Source organism: Barbus barbus, assembly GCF_936440315.1.
Source record: "Barbus barbus genome assembly, chromosome: 9".
In the NCBI taxonomy this organism is placed as follows: Eukaryota; Metazoa; Chordata; class Actinopteri; order Cypriniformes; family Cyprinidae; genus Barbus; species Barbus barbus.
Window position 1 is genome coordinate 14,039,648 of NC_136737.1, and position 21,667 is coordinate 14,061,314.

At 37.1% G+C, this 21,667-nt stretch overlaps 2 protein-coding genes across 4 annotated transcripts; one reads left to right on the forward strand and one right to left on the reverse strand.

Moving 5' to 3' along the window:
* Positions 1–283: 283 nt before the first annotated feature.
* Positions 284–20,255, reverse strand: shc2 (SHC (Src homology 2 domain containing) transforming protein 2). 3 transcript variants are annotated; one of them, XM_079424645.1, is made up of 16 exons: positions 20,208–20,255; positions 19,945–20,069; positions 18,250–18,288; positions 14,503–14,733; positions 11,521–11,591; positions 8,755–8,815; positions 8,531–8,650; positions 7,574–7,627; positions 7,414–7,465; positions 7,051–7,177; positions 6,035–6,212; positions 5,351–5,444; positions 4,825–4,980; positions 4,449–4,738; positions 3,408–3,566; positions 544–3,324 (listed from the first exon to the last, which is right to left on the reverse strand). In XM_079424645.1, exons 2-15 carry the CDS (start codon positions 19,954–19,956, stop codon positions 3,438–3,440), a joined length of 1,614 nt encoding a protein of 537 aa, XP_079280771.1. In that variant the 5' UTR covers positions 19,957–20,069; positions 20,208–20,255; the 3' UTR covers positions 544–3,324; positions 3,408–3,437. The 3 variants fall into 3 exon arrangements, with proteins under 3 accessions (XP_079280772.1, XP_079280771.1, XP_079280770.1); XM_079424646.1 differs by lacking the exons at positions 18,250–18,288; positions 19,945–20,069; positions 20,208–20,255 and adding an exon at positions 16,447–16,641 and having other exon boundaries at positions 284–3,324; XM_079424644.1 differs by lacking the exons at positions 18,250–18,288; positions 19,945–20,069; positions 20,208–20,255 and having other exon boundaries at positions 14,503–15,394.
* On the forward strand, positions 20,245–21,532 carry cks2 (CDC28 protein kinase regulatory subunit 2). Its single transcript, XM_079424647.1, has 3 exons — positions 20,245–20,468; positions 20,704–20,831; positions 20,997–21,532. The coding sequence occupies exons 1-3, from the start codon at positions 20,404–20,406 to the stop codon at positions 21,038–21,040; spliced, it is 237 nt and encodes a 78-aa protein (XP_079280773.1). The 5' UTR covers positions 20,245–20,403; the 3' UTR covers positions 21,041–21,532.
* The last annotated feature ends 135 nt before the right edge of the window (positions 21,533–21,667 follow it).

Sequence of the window (21,667 nt, forward strand, 5' to 3'; positions counted from 1 at the left end):
TTTCATTTTTAAACCTTTTGAGTAATATTTCATGTAGATTTGAAATTTGCTGAACCTGTATACATATTATTCAGCAAGGATGCATTAAATTGATCGAAAGAGACAGAAAAGCCATTTGTAATGTTACAAAAGCTTTATGTTTCAAATAAATGGCACTCTTTTGAATTTTCTATTTATCAAAGGATCCTGAAAGAAGCATCACAGTTTCCACAAAAATATTAGATAGATAGCACAACTGCTTTCATCATTGATAATAGTAAGAAATATTTCTTGAGCAGCAAATCAGCATATCACAATGATTTTTAATCAAATAAATGCATCCTTGGTGAGCAATAGAGACTTCTTTTGTAAAAACATCAAACCTGACCACAAACATTTGAATGGTAGCGTACAATGTTAAGCTCTCAAAAATAACAAAACATCATAAAAGTAATCCATATGACTCTTGACCAACATTGCAATTCGTATGGACAATGATGGCAACATTTGCATTTTGGGAGTACTGTTTCTTTAAAAATAAACCAAACATTTCCTTTTACTTTTGCCTTCCTGTTTAGTTTTATTGTGAATGCTTTTAGATCAGAGTAACAGAGCATAGAGTGACAACATCCTGAGAAAGTAAAGTGGTTTTCGGTGGTGATACCTGGAGAAAGTTAGCCGCTAGCATTCACATTTATCTCAATGTCAGTTGCTAGGCTGGAGCAAGAACCCTGTAAGTATGTGTTTTGAAATATTTGTGATTTTATATGTTATTTGCACAAATTCATGAATGCTTTCAAATAGTTGTCAGTGGATAAAGATGCTTTTTGAAACCAAATGGCGTAGCTACAGCATCTACTATCTGATTCTAATTGAAATATTCTAACTAAATAAACCCTGGATATTCTTTCTATTTCTGCTATATTCTAATGTTGCTGAAATAGTAAGAGTAGTATGCTGTGCTATTCCAAATTCAGCTGCTGGCATACTGTACGCAAGAGCTTAATAATAGAAACTAGGATGCAGAAAGGATGTAGAAACCCTAAGTAAGAGGAAGGATTTTTGAAGTAAAAAATAAAAACTTTTAAGGCACTGGAATCTTCTTTTTGGGATAGTGGGAGAAGACAAAGAAAATATGGTTTGTTATACACTGTAAGAGCCAGACTCTTCTCTTTATACAACCAGAATATTTGAACATTTATAGAGGCAGGTTTCAGTTGATGACATTTCTCCAAATATCAGCTTTTAGGTTGAAATAAGATGGTTTGACATTATGACCTATTGAAATGTATAAAAAAAAAAGTTTGTGGTTGACTTTTGTGCCATAAACAGCAAAATATGGACTTTAAAGGTGCATTCAGTAGTTAGCTAGCGTTAGCATTGCTGTTTTTTTGTGTACATGGTGTTAAACACTTTTTCTTGTTATCAAATCTTTCCATCTTGTGTATGCCATTGCAATATTTGCACTCGTTTTTTCTTCGGTCGTACAGGGACGGATTCTCCTGTTATCTTCACTGGTAAAGCGCAGTAAGTTTCATTGTCTAATTTTCGGTTTTTAACATCAGACCACACTTTGCAACTAGCATATCTACAGGATTGTGAGGATTTACTTTTTCGGGTGCATTCAACGAAATACAGTCATCTCCATAGGAATCCGTGCAATCTAGAATTTTGTGTGAGGGACGCAAGAAAGTTAGCAAGGGATACATTAGCGAATTAGCATCAAAATATTCTGGGAAAAATTGAGTATTGTCAACAGTGAATAGATGCAAATTTGCGCAGGGCGACACAAATGATGTGAAATGAGCGAAGTGATTGCGACAAAAGCAATATTTGTCTCAGTCGTATCTGCGCAAGTTGAAAAATTTCAAGCAGGAAATTCGCATGACGCATTGTCGGTTGTATCAGAAAATGGAGGAGAGCATTATTATGTTTTTATTCAAGTAATGGTGTGTGCACACCAAAAGCAAACTTAATTATTTGCACAAGTAGATTACATACAAAGTCAATGCAAAGCCACCAATAAACGCAAAGTCACATGGGCGACGCAACTGCCACGAAACGTGCGATATATGCCTCGATAACGTCTTCCGCGCAAGCTGAAAAATTTAAACTGAAGCGGAAAATTCGAGTTGTTGCACAAGCCAATCAGTAAAGAGCTTATCGACAGTCTAGTTTGACACATCCGGTTGTATCAGAAAGATAATTATGCAATGATTTTATTCACACGAGTGAGACGTACATCCTGTGAGTAATCTAGAAGGAGTAACGCGATGCGAATATTTGTCTTGCTTTGCTTTGGGTGTGCAGACACCATTACACATTACACTAAAATTTGCTGAACTTTTGTAAATGTCTCCCACTTCGAGGTTAAACATTTAATACGATGTGAAATTTGGGAAATGTTTGTTACGTAAATCAGCAGCTTGTTTGTCAGCTGGTAGTTGATCACGTGAATAGATTCCTATTGAAATGAAGAAAATTTGCTTAACCTTGACAAATGTGACGGCACCTTGAATAGAAACATTTCGCATCAGATTCAAGTTTGTATTGTTGCAAATTCATCACAACACTATTGATAATGGATCACAAACCTTCTTTGGCTACAAATTTACGCTTATGTTTTGCTAATGTCATGTTTTTTTTTTTTTATTGGCACCAAGCTACTGAATGCACCTTTAAGCATAACTGTACGCATTGTGTGTATTTGTTTGTGACTAAACACAAAAGAGAAATGGAATATTTGTATAATGCATGTCTGAATCACTAAGGTTTAAAAAAGGGCAATATCACATGAGCATGACCCATTTGGTCCTGAGTTCATAAATTAAACATGTGCATTTGGTACGACTGCATTAGAGCGACTGAGCTTATGAGCTTTATATAACGTCCTTAACAAATACTGCATCCTGAGAGCAAACCGTTGGTAAGCACAACACAATGATGTCCAGAGTCTCAGAAGTGACCATCAGAGAAGATCAGAGCCACGGTTACTGAATACATCACATTTAGAATCAACAGCTCACTGACGACGAGCACTCGTATGGATGTAAAGGAAGGGAATAAGACAGTTTGTCTCATGTGTTTCACATAAGTTCACATTTCTGACAAGAACAGTCTGCTGGGAAAAAGTGTTCACAAGCACTTTATCTCCCAATGCCAAACTTTCAGTTTGGGGTCTTCTTTGTTGAAGAAGGGGTGGATTGAGCAAGACATGCTGAAAGCTGTTTGTGGTCGGTGCCTAAGGAACAGCGATATCCCACAAGTCCCAGTGGAAGCTCAAAGTCTGTTTAAGGCAATAGTGTGGGGCCTCTAGATTGGCAGCACAGGGGACGGCCTTGCACCCTAAAAAAACACAGTACATAAGCTAAGCATTACCCAATCAAACAGCTTTGATTATTTGTAGAAAAATGCCACAAAACTCTTACCATGTACTCTATATAGGCTTCAACTGGAAGTCAGTTCTTTCTGCGGACCACCTGCTGGAGGTGTAACTCGCTCTCTGCTGCAACAATCGGCAGCTTGTTTGTCAGGTGGTAGTTGATCAGGTGGCTGATGCTCTCAAAAAGCATGTCTTTAGTCCGAACCTAATAAAAATTGAAATGAAAAATTAATAAATTAAGGTCATATAAGGAAAATGTGAACTGGTGTGGTTTAAGAACTTTTTCATAATTGGTTTGATGGTTCAAAGTTTGATTATTTTTCATAATAATCCAAATTTGAGCATTTTATTCCTTTTTTGTTTGCTTTTATTTTTTTAGTCAACTAACATTTATTATTATTATATTCTCCCTTTTTTATTTAATTTTTACTGACTTTTTAATAATAATATTAATTCCTATTTTTAGTTTTTCACTTTAATTTTTAGCATATTTCTCTGTTCATTCATGTATTTTTTTCTTAGTTTTTTAACAACATTATTATTTTATATATATATATATATATATATATATATATATATATATATATATATATATATATATATATATATATATATATATATATATATATATGAAACATTATAATTATTTTATTCTCATTTAAAAAAAATTTTTTACTGACTTTACTGCTGCTTTTAAATTTTAGAAAGAAAATTAAAAAACAATGTAAGAAAATTACTGCTGCTTTTTAAAATAATAAAAAACATTTATTTTAATCTAGCTTAATTAATTTTATTTTGTCATTGTTTTCTAAAATATTATTAATGCTATAAAAATATAAACATTTATTTAATTATTATTATTGTTGTTGTTATCATCAACAGAATTACGACAATCAAGCAAATCATTAATAGTCATCAACTTATCAGGCAAATAAGGGCTGGGTTGCTTTCATACCAATAGTGAAATATACTTTGATTCCACATACCTGTACAAAATACCCCAATCCTCCTTTTAAAGACAACTTGGGGGTGTCTGGATCCTCATCAAAATCTACAGTATGAAAACTGAGCTTGAAGTGCCACTCACCACTCCTTCAGGATCCACCAACAGCAGATGTTTGGGAAGCCCACACTGCATCCCAGTCAGCACATACTGGCCCGGGTTAGTGGCGCTGTCCCGCACCAGGAAATCTCCATCTCGACCCAGCAGATTCTCTGCGTCCCTGCGGCTCATGCGGCCGTGGTACCACATCTCCCGCCGCAGCTGGTCCTCTGTGGGGGCGACGGGGGCCCGGCGCCGCGGGGGACTCGGCCACTTGTCCTCCAATACATAAACTCCTCCAGCCTCGTGTAGACGCAGGGCGTCCTCAAATGGCCCTGTTGGGTTGAAAACAGTACGAATGGTAGTTAACGTCTTCATCAAACATACATAATCATAATACAGTCATTAGTAGTGGACTTACTCATATCAAAAATGTCTTTCTTTGGACTCTCGGATCTGCGTCCTCCTCGGGCCTCCATGTTGTCCAGATTCTGGGTGTTTACATACAGGTGTTCCTCGTAATCGCGGCTACCCGCAGGATGACCGTCTGCTCGGAGGTAACCATCGGAAGTCAAAGCTACAGAAATGGTGAAGGGAAAATAAACAGGTTACTACACTCTAAAACAATACATGTTCTTAATTTGCATTGATGGTTCCATGTAGAACCTTTAACATCCATAGAACCTTTCTGATGAAAAAGTTCTTTAGATTAATAAAAACACCCTAACACTAAGAAAAAATTGGTTCTTTTAAGGACTGTTCACTCAAAGGTTCATTGTGCAACCAAAATGGTTCTTCTATGGCCCTTTAAGAACAGGTTTGGACAACCCTGGCTTCACTGTGATAACTCCCGTTTGGAACCTTTATTTAAAGAGAGTGTAAATAACTAAGTACCAAAATATCACAAGAGTAACCTAATACTGATGATTAACCACCAGGCGTCTCACTTGAGCTGCTGTTGTTCTCCGTGTCCCAATGCACTTCATAACATAAGTGGGCGGCAGGGAGGCTGCCTGCATCTCTTTTGGCTGGTGACCCCATCTGAACAAAAAATAACCACAGGTCTGAGATCAGTTTCCAGAGCTGGCTTTGATCCAGGCATGAGTACAGCACACTTGGATAGATAGATAGATAGATAGATAGATAGATAGATAGATAGATAGATAGATAGATAGATAGATAGATAGATAGATAGATAGATAGATAGATAGATAGATAGATAGATATTTAACTAGAAAAAAACAAGTAAAAAAACAAGAAATTAAGATATTGATTTTTTTGCTGTGAAGAAGGTACTTAAAGCAAATAATGATGGTTTGACAGATCAGGTTAAAGAGGTCAAAGGTTTCAAAAGTTTTAAAATAAGCATTGATAACTGAAGAATTGCTTATTTCTTACAAATGGCATTTGGGCTTTCAGCTTTCATTACAGAATGTGCTGTATTCATAAACAGCTATTTGCCTGAATCCATTAGCGTTATGCTAACTAACACCACTCACAGAAATGGATGTTTCTTTATTAAGACCAACCTTAGCGAATTGTCTCCACAAACCACAAACTTCAAGCTGTTCATAAAGACAGCAATAAAAATCCACACACATCTATAATAAAGTCTATATAACAAAGTTTACCTGAGCAGTTTTGCTCTGTGGTTGCGTATGGACGTGACCCAGTAGGCCCACAGGAGGCCTAAGCCTAGAGTCCACCACTCCCCCCACAGGAGGCTCCTTTCCTGGGATGCTGTTGTAGTAATTGTGCTCAGAAGATTCCTCGTCATCACCCCACGCCGACTCTTCTGTTCGTATGGTCCTAACCATTAAATAAAGCTATTTAGCATCTTAGAGATCAGAGAAAAGTAAATGTATATAAATCATTTTGTACTGAAATGTATAAACAGAAAACATTTTATTTAGCAGTGTGTACTTAAAAGATTGATAATATTACCTAATATTTGTGTGTGCTTTATGTTTAATGTTTATAAAGCTGAGGTCGCATCTACCGTTGTTCTGAGTGGGCAAAATCCAGTCATTTTAATAGCAATGTGAGGGTATACAATTTCCCCACAGGTTCAAGTTGGTCATGCAAACTCACCAAATTAACCAACAAAAAAAAAGTGGCTTTTGTGCGAGATGTGCTTTAAACATAGAAACACTACTGAAAAGCAGAAATGGACCTCTTTTGCACCTTTAGAGTTTGGTAGTGTTAGCTTAGCAACATGCTAACAGCACACACAGCTGTTGTTTTGGTTAGGATGCTGCCTATATAGGGAAGTAGGCTACAAGGCAGCCCACTGTGTTTTGGAAGACTGTTTACATTAAAGTCAAGAAAGCGCATGTTACAACGATGATTTGAAACAGAACAAAATTAAAGAAATGATCCATTAATGATGTGACACTGAGCAGTCGTGTGGTTTCTGAGAGCCCCTTAAATGAATTTAGCTTTAAATAACGGCCTGGAATCAAAACAGGATGGCTATATGAAACACAAGCCGTGTATATCCTGTTTCAACCTTGCGAAAACTGCTCAGAACTAAAGCTCAGTATTAACTGCAGGTGAAACGATGAAGGAACTGCCATCCTTTTCATGCTGTGATACATTCAGAGCCCAAACAGACAATATGGTTTATGTGAAATTATGTGAATCACACCTATCCATGGTGGGAATGGCTTTGGGCGGGCTGTGTAGGTACTGTTTGAACTGCAGTTCGAAGGCCTGGCCGATGGTACTGATCACATTCTGAGCGAGACCGTCACAGCACTCCAGGATGTGACATGCTAGAGGGACGAGAAAAAGGTAACATTGTTCACATATCAGAAATCTAGCCAAAATAGCACGTGACAAACAAATAAAACAGAAAATCAAAGGGAAATAGGATTCTGTGCATAATATGCATGAACAATCAAATATAAAATGAATAAAATATAAAAAAAAATGTATAGTATATATAAAACAAATACAAACATAATACGTATTAAAAAAATAATTAATCTAATAATTAATATAAAAATACCTCTTTCGTTGACAGGGTCTTTGGCCACATAAGCGACGTAATCGGGTGTATCCTGCAGCACAAGACGAAATCAGAGTGAGAATCAGGTGGCATTTGTTAGTGGAGAGAGAAATGGTAAGAGTGGAAAGAAGAGGCATTAAACATGCAGAAGAGGCCTCACCGAGTCTCCACCAGAGGCGAAAGATATGGACTGCATGGGGTGATGGGCAATCACCTAAAGAGATGAGAGTGAGATGATGTGATGTATTCAATTCAAATCAATATTCAGCACTTATAAAAATTTATAAAAAAAATAAATATCTGTCAAGGAACTACAAGAATTCTGAAGCTAGTTAAAGGGGCAATATATTTTTAAACAAATAACTCTTTACTACAAATAACTTATTAATTAGTCAGACTCAACCAACAAACATTTGGAAAATTAATACCTTCCTAATTTAAAGGGTTAGTTCACCCAAAAATGAAAATTGTGCCATTAATTACTCACTCTCATGACGTTCCAAACCTGTAAGACCTTCATTCATCTTTGGAACACAAATTAAGATATCTTTGATGAAATCAGAGAGCTTTCTGACCCTCCATAGACAACAAGGGAACTGAAATGTTTTAAGGCCCAGAAAGGTAGTAAGGACATTATTAAAATAATCCATGTGACATCAGTGGTTCAACCTTAAATTTATGAAGCTACAAGAAAACTTTTTGTGCACAAAGAAAACAAAAATAATGACTTTATTCAATGACTTCTTTTCTTCCGGGTCAGCCTCTGCTACCATTCACAAAAAAAGCTCTTGGATTTCATCAAAATATCTTATTTTGTTTTTCGAAGATGAACGAAGGTCTTATGGGTTTTGAACGACATGAGGGTGAGTAATTAATGACAGAACTTTAATTTTTGGGTGAACTATCCCTTTAAGCAGTTAAGTCAAAACATAGACCTATTTACTACAGTGCTGCAGAGAAATTTAAATCAGTGAAACATTTATAAACAAATCTGAATCTATTCATCCAAATGAACTGATTCACTAAAATGAATCAAAGTTTCCAAAGCTAAACCAGTGAGAAAAGTTGTTTGTTCTGATATGATTTGAAGGGATATCTAGCATGAGAGGAGGCCGACCTGTCGTGTGGTGGGGACGAGGAGACTCAAGCCATCAATGGAGATGTTGACTCCGATGCTCATTCCAGCAAAATGTAGGTTACTCTTCCCCATGATAGACTGGAGGGTTTTACTGGTGGTCTAAAATGGACAGCAAAACAAACATTTGGATGTCACAACATTTTCTTAGAATTATGCTTGATAATAAAAAATGCCAAGGCCAAAATGACAGTTTTCCCTCTTACTTTCTTCTTCCAGGCAGCTTTTCCTCCAGGTACAACTTCACACAACCTGTTGATGGCCTCCCTGTGTTCACACACACACACACACACACATTTACAAAAAAAAGAGCACTATCAGAGAATTATTACCAGATCTCGCAATCTCACATAGCTGGAAAACCCATAATAAACCATTTCTCATGCGTTTCAGTGCGACCACAGTGTGAAAATAAAAGAGAAATGAGTCTGAACCTAAGCATAATGCTTATTCAAACCAGGTGAACAAACAGGGGCCCATATGTCAATTGTTGATGGATAAAATAATAAAAAGAGCAAAGCAAAACTATAAAATCAGAGGACACAATTTCAAAAAGGTAAAGCAAAAGGAAACAAATAAAAAAACTAAGCAAAAATTAACCAAAAGACAAAACATACATACACAAATAAATACATACCGTGTCATAAACGAAACAAAGCAAACAAACAAAACAAAGCAAAGCAAAATAAAACCAAATCAAAGCAAATCAAAAGAAAACCAAATCAAAGTAAAATAAAACAAATCAAAAAACAAAGAAAGAAACAAGCCAAAACAAAAGAAAGCAAAAAACAAACCAAAAGACAAAACATAAATAAATAAATAAATAAATATTGTTTCATAAGCAAAACAAAGTAAACAAACAAACAAAACAATCCAAAGAATAAAACCAAATCAAAGCAAAAAACAAATAAAAAAACAAAGAAACAAACTAAAACAAAGCAAAAACAAAAACAAACCCAAAGACAAAACAAACCTACATAAAAAATAAATACTGTGCCATAAACGAAACAAAGCAAAGCAAAAAAATAAATAAACAAAGCAAAGCAGAAGAAAAATCAAAACAAAGTAAAGCAAAAAATTTACCAAAAGACATTCAATCAATAAATCTGTATCATAAACAAAACAAAGCAAACCAAAGCTAAACAAAAAAACACCTGAATCAAAAATAGAAAAATCTACAATTGTTGAAATCTTTGAAAACCCCTAAACACAGTAGTGATGGATGCCTTACAACTAATTAAAACAAAAAGTGTCATTTATGAAACCCTATCAATGGCAGCAGAGCGTTTGGCACAGGGGCACATGGGTTATGAGGTCAACAGCGGACTGAGTGACTTCGAAACACCAGTGTGCTATCAAATAACCCATTAATATTTTAAAAGTGCCAACTGTCCCAGCAAAGGACTTTCCAGGGAATGTTTCCAATAAATGCTGTGCACTTTATAGTGTTATTGTGATCATTTGCATTGGGTGATTCTGTTGCAAGTTTATGCGCCTGTGTGTTGCTCATTGGTCACACTGCATGACAATGACAAATGAGAGAGCCCACCCACACTCCCTCTTTCCCCGGAGCGCCGCAAATCAGCTGATTTACAAGCCGTCCATTTCTGCTGCAAAATAGATTCTGGCTAAACATGCAGCCTGTTCCAAGCATTCCCATTATAACCATTATAATGTCATAATAGACTGCCTCTCGCTACTCAAAACAATCACTCTTCTCCAGTCCTCTGTGTTTATCAACCATAACTCCACCCTGTGCAATCTGCATCATCTTAGGCCCCAGTAGACCTCCTCAGTCATTAGTGGGAGTCGTTAATAATACATGGCTATATCACTCCATCTCCATCTCGCCTGTGCTATCTGCACTTTAAGCCCATCGTGGGCTGCGGGGTTCGGGTTACTGCTGATCGATGAGCAAGGGCAGGGAGAGAGACTCCGCTGCTGCCCTCGGGAATCTGGAGCTCCGCCCCACCGCCCCTACAAGAATGCACATGCTTCTACACATATAAATAAATATACACATGAGAAATAATGCTAGCAAGCTGACATATCAATGCAGACGTATATGCATATCTGCAAACACGATTTGGCACAAAAAAGAGCTACAAAGTGATAATCTATTGTTTCTGTGGAAAGCATATCACTCAAATAAAAATAGCATAACATCACAATTAACTGTCATTCCATCATCCATCAATTCATAAACAGAAAACAAACCAAATCATTCTTCGAAACAAAACAAATTACAAACATGGAAGCTGAGATTTTTGTGATTTAAAACAAATTAGAAAATGCTAAATTAAACAAAACTAAGAAAATAATAAAACAAATACAAATAATACAAACAGAGTCAAATAAAATTGAGAGTTATAAAAGTTATAAAATTCCAAAAATTATTTAAAAAATAAACAGAGCAAAACAAAACATCATCACAGAGGGTATAATAATAATTTTAATAATAAAATACTGAATAAGAAATTAAAATAAAATACAATATCAAGGAAATTAATTCAGCCCAGCGAAGCAAAAAAGCAAACAAACAAACAGGTGAGTGTGTTATAAAAATGTAAATAAAAATATATAAAAATTAAAATTAAATTGTGAGTTAAAAGTTAGAAAATTCTAAAATAAACAAAAAGAAAATAATAAAAATGAAAAAATAACAAACAGAGCAAAACAAAAAAAATCATAAGAGGGTATAATCTGAAAATGAAATAATGAAAATAATAAAATAATGAATAAAAAAATAAAATTAAATTCAAGGAAATTGATTCAGTTCATCAAAGCAAAACAAAAACAGGTAAGGTATGTAATAAAATCTAAATCTAAAGAAAATAAATAAATAAATAAAGCAGAGTGAACAAAAATAATATTGTGTGTGTGTGGGGTGGGGGTATTTGTGTACAACTAAGAAACTACTGGAAAAGTTATGCTTAAAACTGTGCAATCCAAACAAAAAACACGTTGTGTACCTTGTGACCTGTGTCCTAGTGCTGAAGTCCAAAGATCTCATCGATTTCAGAACCTCAATGCAGCCCATGTACTGCAAAAAAGACACACAAAATGACACCCATTACTTTCATCATACATAATTAGTTTTAATTTCCCAAAAGTCATCATTGCTTCATGGAAATATGTATCTAATTCCTGTTGGCAAGAGCCAGAGTCCATGATTTAGCTGCTGAAACAAAAGCAACAATTGTTTCTCTTTCTCTCACAAACACAAGGATGGTTTAAGGACAATAAATCTAAAGGCATACGCGCCTTTAGCGCAACGGCGCATAATTACAGATAAATACTAAACGTATAATTTCAGCAAGACAGATTGTTCTCAGCCGTTCTGAAAAAGACGGCATAATAGCTATGCTGGGGAAGGTAATTACCGCAAAGTGTGAGGAGATTGACGGCAATAACCGCATCATGGCTGGTGGGGGTGGACTGACCGAGAGGTATTACTGCAGTCTGGCCCTTCTGGGACATGGAAAGTGCTCTAACGAAGGTGTAGGGGAATATCCATTTGGCAGTTGATCACTAATGCCTTCAAAAGGATCGCAGGAACATCGCACAAAATGCCCACCCCCATGGTGACAATGCGACATATGTCTGAATAATGGTGTTTGTGGTTACAGATGCTTACAGAGGGTAATCCCAGATCATTTTTGTTGTTTTAGGCTTGGTAAAGGATTTCGGAGGCCTACACCCACCTCGACCCAAAACACAGATCATGTGGCCTAACGGTTGAGTCAAAGTGGTTAACGTTACCCTAGTTTTTACATTTAAGAGTAAATCACCAACTTAAAGAAACAATTCAGTCATCATTTACTCACCCTCATGGCGTTGCAAACCTGTATGAGGGACTTTCTTCTGTGGAACAGTTCCAAGGACCGATTATGACCTTGAAACCGTTCTTTATGAATATAAATCAGTCCCTGTAACACTACATTCACATCTTCTGCACTCACTCCTTTTGTCTTAAAGGGACAGTACATCCAAAAATGAAAATTCCCTCACCTTCTTTATTATCTGGAACACACACATGCACACACACACACACACACAAAAATACTGCTGAAGAACTGCTTGTTTATACAATGTCAATGGGGTCCAAAAAAAACCCACCAAATAAATAAAGAAACCACAGAGACGTATTCAAAATATCTTCTTTTATGTTCCACAGATGAAAGAAAGATGTACTGTACCTTTAAGCTTTAGTCAGTTGAGGTTTTTTACAGCATATATCTTGACACCACCCCATTTCTTTCCAAGCGAGCTATTACAGACATCTTAACTAGATTAGTCGGCAGTGGGAAGTGTTCAATCATTGTGATTAGACTTCTTCCTTTTTGTTTTACTGAAACCCTTCTGCTTCCTCTTCTTCTCAAAGGCCTCATTGTGGCCCTTGATACTCTGTGATAAATTAACGCTATCCTCAAAACAACAGCAAAAAAAACACCATCATGCACTTTGTATAACTACAACACGTGACATCACTGAATGATATTTCTCACTTCTCACTTGTTCTGCCATGATGAAACTATATATATATTGTACTGTGTGTGTGTGTGTGTGTGTGTGTGTGTATGCTTCATATGAGGTGTAACTTACAAAATCTGTGGGGGCTGCTTTTAAATTTCTGTTTCTTGTAGTTTTCTGTTCTAAGAATGCATGTTATCTAGGAATAATTTGAATTAGTCTAGTACTACTTATACACCAATGTAAATTCGGATTGATATTTGGAAAAAAACACTTTGAATGCTTTTACATATCTAGCCGCTACCATTTTGTCACCACAGTAGGTCAAACAATAGAAGAAAATGTAGGCCTGATCTAAAATCCCTTTATTTGTGGTGTACCATTGTGCGACAGTGTTATTTGGCTAACAGCCCCCCTCCATGCCTGTTTCCTTTGCAACACATGTGATACAAATGACTGTGATTAAATGTAATTGAATGAACGAACGAATGGTGCCTGTGTAATGCAATTAAGCAGCATGCACAGGCCCAGTCTGGGCTGTTCGAGAGAGGGCTGTGTGGTTACTACATACGGCGGGGTGGATGAGAGTGCAGGGGCGGAGGGGTGAGAAAGTGGATTGAGAGAGAATTGCTGTTATTGACGTCAAATAGTCTGCCAACATTTGTAACCCTTGATTCACCGAGATGCAGCCCAGAGTTGAAGATATTGGCTTATATCTACCAAACTGCAAGAGTAGCTGTCTTTGATCAGCATTTGTCACAATTTTATTACAGACTTTTCTACTTCAGCAAAACTAAACAAAGAATCAAATATTTTGGGAATAATTTTTTATACTTAACATGAGCTTGAAATGGTCATATTAAACATTCTGCCTTTATATTAGCATACTATGCTAAATTTATTTGCAATTTCATTATTATTCCTAAGACCTAACACATGCAAATAAGAATCTGTATTGACCCCAAAAGGGAAAACTCAGGAATTGCACAAATGTCCATCTTGTGATCGAGTATAAATTTTAAGAACAGCCATTACTCATCTTCAGTCATAAACAATGAGACCCCCTCTGCCTCCCTTCAATTCTAGTTTAGTTGTTTACATCTGCAGTTTGTTTACCCATGCCTGCCTCCTGCTCTGACGCAGTCGCTGTACCACACAAAGCAATATATCTGGATTCAATTATATATTCCTCCTTTCTCCTGAAGCAACTGAACCCTGACATAACCAATACACAGAATAGAGCACCATTGTTCTCATATCATAAGTAGTTTTGCACAGGACAAGATGTTGCAGTTGTTTATAAGCCGCAAGGGGAGTCATATTGTTCTCGGTTTCTTCAGAGCTGCATAAGATGGTGCAGTGAATGCAAATTAATGACTGTCAATAATACTACAGAGTTGCCTATTGACACCGCTGCAGACCTGCAAAACAACACTAGGCGGAAAGCATGGTGAGATTTCGAGATAAGCAAGGGGACTCACCCTGACGATGTATGAAGCTCCCGTGCTGCTGATCTTTTTGTCTGGGTGCAACCACCCCTGCGAGGGCTTGTTGATGAAGCTGCCCTTCTGGGTGAAGTTATCGCCCAACCACATTCCCTCCACCCTGGTCCTCCGGTTCATCCCGGTCCTGATGCTCCCAGAGCCCCCTGGACTCCCCTCGGCAGCCCCTGCGCTGGAATCTCTCGGACTGGCCCTCTGCCTCCTGGCGGCCTGTAGGGAACATGGGCCCAGACAAACGGGGTCACATGAGTTGAACACAGCTGCAAGACTAGCCACAGGACCACTGGCGACACTCGCCCCCCCAGCAGGGGAACTATCGGTCGGAAGCGCCCTGCCGGAATCCTTGCTGGAATTGGAGCTGGAGCTGCTATTGGACGGGCTACGGCTGAGCAATGAATTGGAGAACTTCCACTGGGGCATTTTAGGAATGAGCATGCAGAAGGTGGTGGTGCCGTCCTGCTCGCCGTCCAGCCCGGGCGAGTCGGCCAGCACCTGGGCTGAAGGCGGAGGAAGGGCAGCGGTCTCCAGGGGCGGCAGCTCCAAACCAGGCGTGGACGAGGAGGCCACCGGCGTGGCCACCACCTTCCCGCTCATGGCTAGGCTCTGCATCAGGTCGTCGGAGGAGGTCACAGAGTCGTTCCGGAAGCGGCCATACTTTGGCTTAAGTAGCATGCCCGGAGGAGCGGTCCAGAGCGGAGAGGACAGTGGGGGGGAAGAGGGAGGGGAAGGGGGGGATGGCTAGGGAAAGGGAAAAGGAAAGATGCAGTGGAAGCAAAGGAGAAATCCGCAAGGTTCTGTGTGGACTGAGTCTAGCCCTGCGTCCTCTCTGTCTCTCTCTCTGCTTTCTGACAGTTGCTCTGTCCCTTACTGTGGCTTGCTTAATCCCTCCCTGTCTATTCCTCCTCTCTCTCTCTCTCTTTCTCTCTCAGCCCAGCTTCCCCCCACTCTCTTGATGATGTCATAGTGTTATGGTCCGTCTATTAGCCCTGCCCAACCCAGCTGCGTTCAGGCAACATTAGCTAATGCACATCTGCCTGAGTACCTCCTTACAGCATCTTGCACTTATTAACCTACACACAATCTGATACATTCAACACCATTCAGTCCTACAGCTAGCTTTAGTAGCTAAAGGCGATGCATGTTATGTTTTGAATGCTACCATACTTTCTCCAATCCCAGCAGGTTGACTCTTCTGAAAAGTGTAAACAATGTGGCGCTATAAAACCTTTACTATTCTTTTAGCATTCCGACAAGTAGCCCAACATTAAAATATTGGTGTGAGTCTAAAATATAAATTAACTTACTAGTGTTTGTTGAGGCTAGCAGTGCATAAATTTCACATTTCACAGTTTATGCCATGGGATGAAGGTTTGGCTTGACAGCATAGCTCTGATATTTCCTGCTGGTGAGTGTTTTAGCTATCGCAACATCTAGCTAATAACTTGTTATATTATAGTAGATGTTTTACAGGTACACAAGTTTTTTTTGGAGAGCGCTTGAAGGGATAGTTCACCTAAAAATTAGAAATGTCTCAGTGTTTTTTTTTTTCATATATTGAAAGTTAATAGGGTCCAATGTTGTGCTCTAACATTCTTCGAAATATCTTCTTTTGTCTTCCACAGAAGAAAGAAGGACTTGAGAGTGAGTTAATGAAGATTAATTTCTGGGTGAACTATCTTTTTGAAAATGCCTTTCATGTTACAGAACAGGATTTACAATTGGGACTTTGGCAGTTGAGATTAATGTGAATATTAATGGATAATTTTCTTTAGGATTTATAGACATCAATGATCAATTAAAGCAGAAAATAAAGACCTACTGTATATCTCAGTAGCTTGATACACAGTGTAAATTTATGAGTACTCAAGATGTCAAAGCATCATTTACATCACTTAACATAGAATAAATTAACTTTTTAAATACCTCACAACAGCATCACTGGCTTCTTCATTCACACAGACTTCTTCATATTGCTGCAGTATGGCTCATAAAACAATTGCTGAGACTCTCTCTGGTCTCACTCGCAGTCGAAGTCAAGAAAACATCCGAGTTGTCACATTTACAGGAGTTGCGCAAGACACTGTGCCTGTTTGACAAATAGCCTCTTCCTTTTTCTCTGACGTCACTTTTTTTTGCAACTGCCCAAAAAGTAAATGCAAGGCCAAATAAACAGGAAGCACTAAAATACTCTATATTCTGTTACCGTTGCCTATGTGGACAGACTATTTTGATGGAAACCTCGGTTTTGTGGTGTTGACAAAGCCTCACGCTTGCTTCATGACTCACAAGTGCCTTTTTTCAAGTGTTACATTTTCCTAATTCAACAGCTCTTGGGTGACCTGTCAGAGGTGTTGCGCAGAGATGTTGTTGTTTTCCCATTTGTTACATACACTGCATGCCTAGCTGGGGTAATTTTAGCTTCAAGAATGGGGTCACCGTGACCATTTGTAATTAGTGACAGTGCATGTGCAGGGTCACGGTCTGGATCAATATCCTTGTTACGAACAAAGCCACAGAGGAGAACATAAAAATTAATAGAATCAGGAAAAAGAGAAAACAAGATTACTTCACTCATTTACTGTCCAGTTCTCCTCCGGGAGCCATAAATATTCAGTTCTGGAGCACTCAGACCCTTTCTTCATATTTCACCATTTTCCATAGGATGCACCTGTCTAATCTAATCTAATCTAATCTCAGATTTTAGATTAAGCAGATTAACAGAGTTAAACGTGAATTGTCACACTTCTCTAAAATCCACTATGCAGATGGGATCTTCAACATGAGGTTCATCAAGGCATACAGTGAGATCTCAAACTGCAAGATGTATATGTATATATTTTTAAATACGTAGGATCATAAAAAAACATTTTATAACCCCAAAGAAGCATTCTGACATAAAAGACAGTTACATATATTCCACCAGAGAAAATAACAACTTGAAAAGATACCTTCGAATTGTACATTGCAAAATAAAAATTAAAATTATTTTGACTTTTATTTTTTAAAAAGTTCATAAATACGCCTCTCTAAATTAAGCCTTCTTTTAAATAAGAGGGTAAATGCATGAAAAAAGTGGGGCTTGTAAACTCATGAGCACAATTGTACACTAATATGGTACTAATCAATTTTTAATCAATAAAATGTTTTTTTTCATTTTTATTTTAAATATAAGATGTTTTTTTTTTTTACTTTGAGACAAATATGTTCATTCATTACAGCATTATCATTAAGCTAACTGCTTATATTAACAAAATATAAAACAAAATTCTAGTTATAAGGTTAGGGTTATAACATTTGTGTTAATATATATATATATGTGCATATTTAGTACATTATTTTGTGTCAAAGTGGAAAATACTACTTTTTAATCTGATAAAAAAAATATTCCTACTCAAACAGGCCTGTGTAAAAGTCACATACATAAATAGATCAGTAGCACCCAACAGGTGACATTTACTGCGAGTTCATTATCTGCAGTAGCATATTAACATTAAACATCAAATTGTGGTCAATGTGGGTGAAGACGCTACATTAATATTAGCTTTCCTAAAAAATACCACAAAATAAAAATGCATTTTCCACGTCACACATTTACCACATCCTCATATAAAGCATTTCTAGCAATGTATCACAAAATAACTATTAAAGTTTATACTAAATATAAACACGTGGAGATTAAAGATTAAAAAAATAGATAGAGAAATTGGAAAGCCGAATGTAACTCACCAAATCTAGTGCTGTCTGCTGCAGGTTGCAATGCCAGCCCTACATCAAGCCACAAAAAGAACAAGCAAACCTATTTATTTGTATGTAGAGGAAGGGTAAAAGCACATAAGCTTCACATGAGATGTGAAGTTTGAGCCCAAAGAGTGAGAGAAACCACTCAAGCCACACCAGGAACACACACACACCATCACATACACACACCTCCAACAATGACATGCCCAATCACATTTCTGGTCTAATGTGCACAATATTTGCGAAGTTGCAAAATGCTTAAACACTGTTTACATTTAAGTGCTTTCAAACATGAAAATGATGATGCTAAAAGTTGGTGCTGCTAAGAGTTCCTAAAATGTGGCATGAAATTGATTTGAATGCCATTTAACATGTCTAAGTGTATAAAAAGTATGTTTTCATTCAGTTAGCATTAAAACATGCACAAACGCATTCCTCATTTGAATTCACAGTTTGAACAAAAGTTATTACGTGTTACTTGTGAAACGGAAACTGTGTAATTCATTAACAAAAGAGTCACTGAAGTTAACCTTTGGTTAAAGTTCTAGCGAGCCTGATTCGTTTTTTAAGCAACAAAAGAGTACCACATGAAAAAAAGGAATAAACAGAAAGAAAGAAAAAAAATCAGTGGAAGAAATGCGTTCATTGAATCACTGGATAAACAACATGACACCAAAAACCATTATGTATATTAATACACCAAATAAGCCATATATTGTCACATAAACTAATGTCTAAAACATTAAAAGATACAACAGAGACAGTAAAGAAGCTTTCTGATGCCTTCCTCGCTCTGCTTGATTTTGTACTGCAACAATATGCACTTGTTAAAAAGGTCACAGGAACACTGTGGTCAAATCAGCAGCCATGACTTTAAATGTTATACCATTTGAAAAAAAGATGACAACAAACAAAAGAAAACAAAATGGAGCAAACCTCTGCCACCTCAAACAACTCAATCTGAAATGTTTTTGTATTTTCAAATGTTCAAAAAGCGAACTTACCCTGTCACAACTTTTCATGAGTTTCACGAACAAAGCTTGAAATACAGGAAATTTTTGATTTTGCGAAATGCGAAGCTTGTAATCTTGTTAAATCACTTCTTGCATACAAAACTTGCTTAACTCATCCTTTTAACATTTGGATTCCCCTTGATGAACTTTTATTTATGTGTTAAACGTGTAATTCTTGACGCTGTTTTGCTCTTGTAAACGGTATCTTGTGAATATCTTGTCACGTTATCACTTTCTAGGATCTTTGCACATGAAGTTATTGGCTTTGGTGGTTTTAGATGCTCATTACAGAGTTAGTGACACAAAGTTAATAAGCGTTTTATAATCACAGTTGACTGATATTAACAGATATAACATTTAAGTCATGTATTGTAATGTTTATTTCAGTGAAATGCTGTTCCCCTCAGACTTACACTGGAAAAATATGATTTTTATTAACTGAGGGATGGCTGAAATTAGCCTGCTTTCTGTTGTAAATCACTTCTATTGGATACAAAAACCTGTATTGGTATATATATAGTTTATGATATATATGTAAAATTCTGTGTAATTATATGTAAAATCCACAGGATAATAGTGTGCTTTAGAAGTCTATCATTTGCAGTCGTTTGATAATTTGATAGGATATATGCCTGTCATTTTGGAGTAAAGAAAAGGTTAACGCATTTACCACTATCATCATAGAAGGTCATGAAAGAAAATTAGTGTGAAGTGTGTATAAATCACACTTTCTTAGCATAAACACCATCCTTGGGTTTCACACTTCTGCCTCACACCTCATGTTCACACGGTTACCTACACAAGTACAACAAACAACAACAAAAAAGTCATACTGTTGAAAAGAAAAACATTTTCTTATATGAAAAACAAAGTCTAAAAATAAACAAAAAATATCGAACTGACGAAATATATGATTTTGTACAATAACTTTACCAGACTGTAGTGCTGCTGCTGTCAACCTCAGGCGCGCGTGGAGGGGGCGGGGCCTACATGACTCAGGCTCAGCTCAGCCTATCAGAAGCGCGGGAGGGACCGTTTGAGTTCAAAACTGAAGCGGCGCCTTCAGGAAAACACCGTGACTTATTTGGGATTCTCCTTGGATTTGGACTGAATTTAGCATTTAACCACAATGTCTTCCGCGAAAAAGCAGATTTACTATTCCGACAAGTATTCAGACGAGGAATACGAGTACAGGTGAGGACTTTCAGTCGTTTTATTCAGCAGTTCCCTTTCGAGTTGAAACATCATAATAACCGTTATGTTTCATTTTTAGAAAAAAACATCCGCAAATGATACAAAATGGTCTGTTTAAAGTGTATTTTCCGGGTTCTGTCGTCTTAACCGCGTTATGTTGCCTGGCAAACAATTTGAAGAGCCGTTAAGTATGAAATATTAGTCAAACTAACATTGTCCCTCTCCTTCTTCATAGACATGTTATGCTTCCCAAGCAGCTTTCCAAACTGGTGCCAGCCTCCCATTTAATGTCAGAGGAGGAATGGAGAGGACTGGGAGTCCAGCAAAGTCAGGGCTGGATCCATTACATGATCCATAAACCAGGTCTGTATGTATCTGTAGACCAGGGCTGTGTTTTAAAACCTAAGGTACTCTGACAGCTTAATTACTGTCTATGTAAGTTAGGCAGCTCTGTAGTTTTTGAGAAACTGGTCCACAAAAGTTGCCCGTCATTTTCCTAAACCCTAATATCCCACTCTTTCTATACAGAGCCACACATTCTGCTTTTCCGAAGGCCGCTTCCCAAGGAATGAGATTTCAAGATTGTCATCGGAAGTTAAACTACTTGGTCGACTCTGACCATGCATGCATTTCTTTCCATATGTTGGGATTTGTATATAAGATTTATTATTTGCAGATCTATGGTATTGAAATGTTACTCCTTCCCATCCCCCTTTCATTCGGAGATCTGATGGCAACAGGAGCCCAGAGAGGAACGGGCTGCCTCCTCCAAAGTGTTTTCTTTAGATCTACACTTAAGTCACGCAAAATAAGTTGGATGGTGTTTCGGGTCTAGTAAATCGCCCCTGTCGTGAATAGAAGGAATAGTTTTTGTTGTACACTACATGATATTTGTTGCTGAACTGCTGTTGTTAACATCTCCAACTTGTATGTTGAGCAGTCAACGTTTGTTTGTTACTCATTTGTTGTTGACCAATCAATAAATATTATTTTTATTAGCTCATTTGTATCCTGATTTGTAATCTGTGTAATGTGACATTAAACAATGTACACAGTGATCAATATGTGCATATTTATTTTTTATTGATATCACACTCACAAAAAAATCTAGATCATAATTTTTTTTATTATACAGTGTATATGTTATACACTGTTATATATATACACACACACATACATTCTTTTAAATTTTAGCTAAA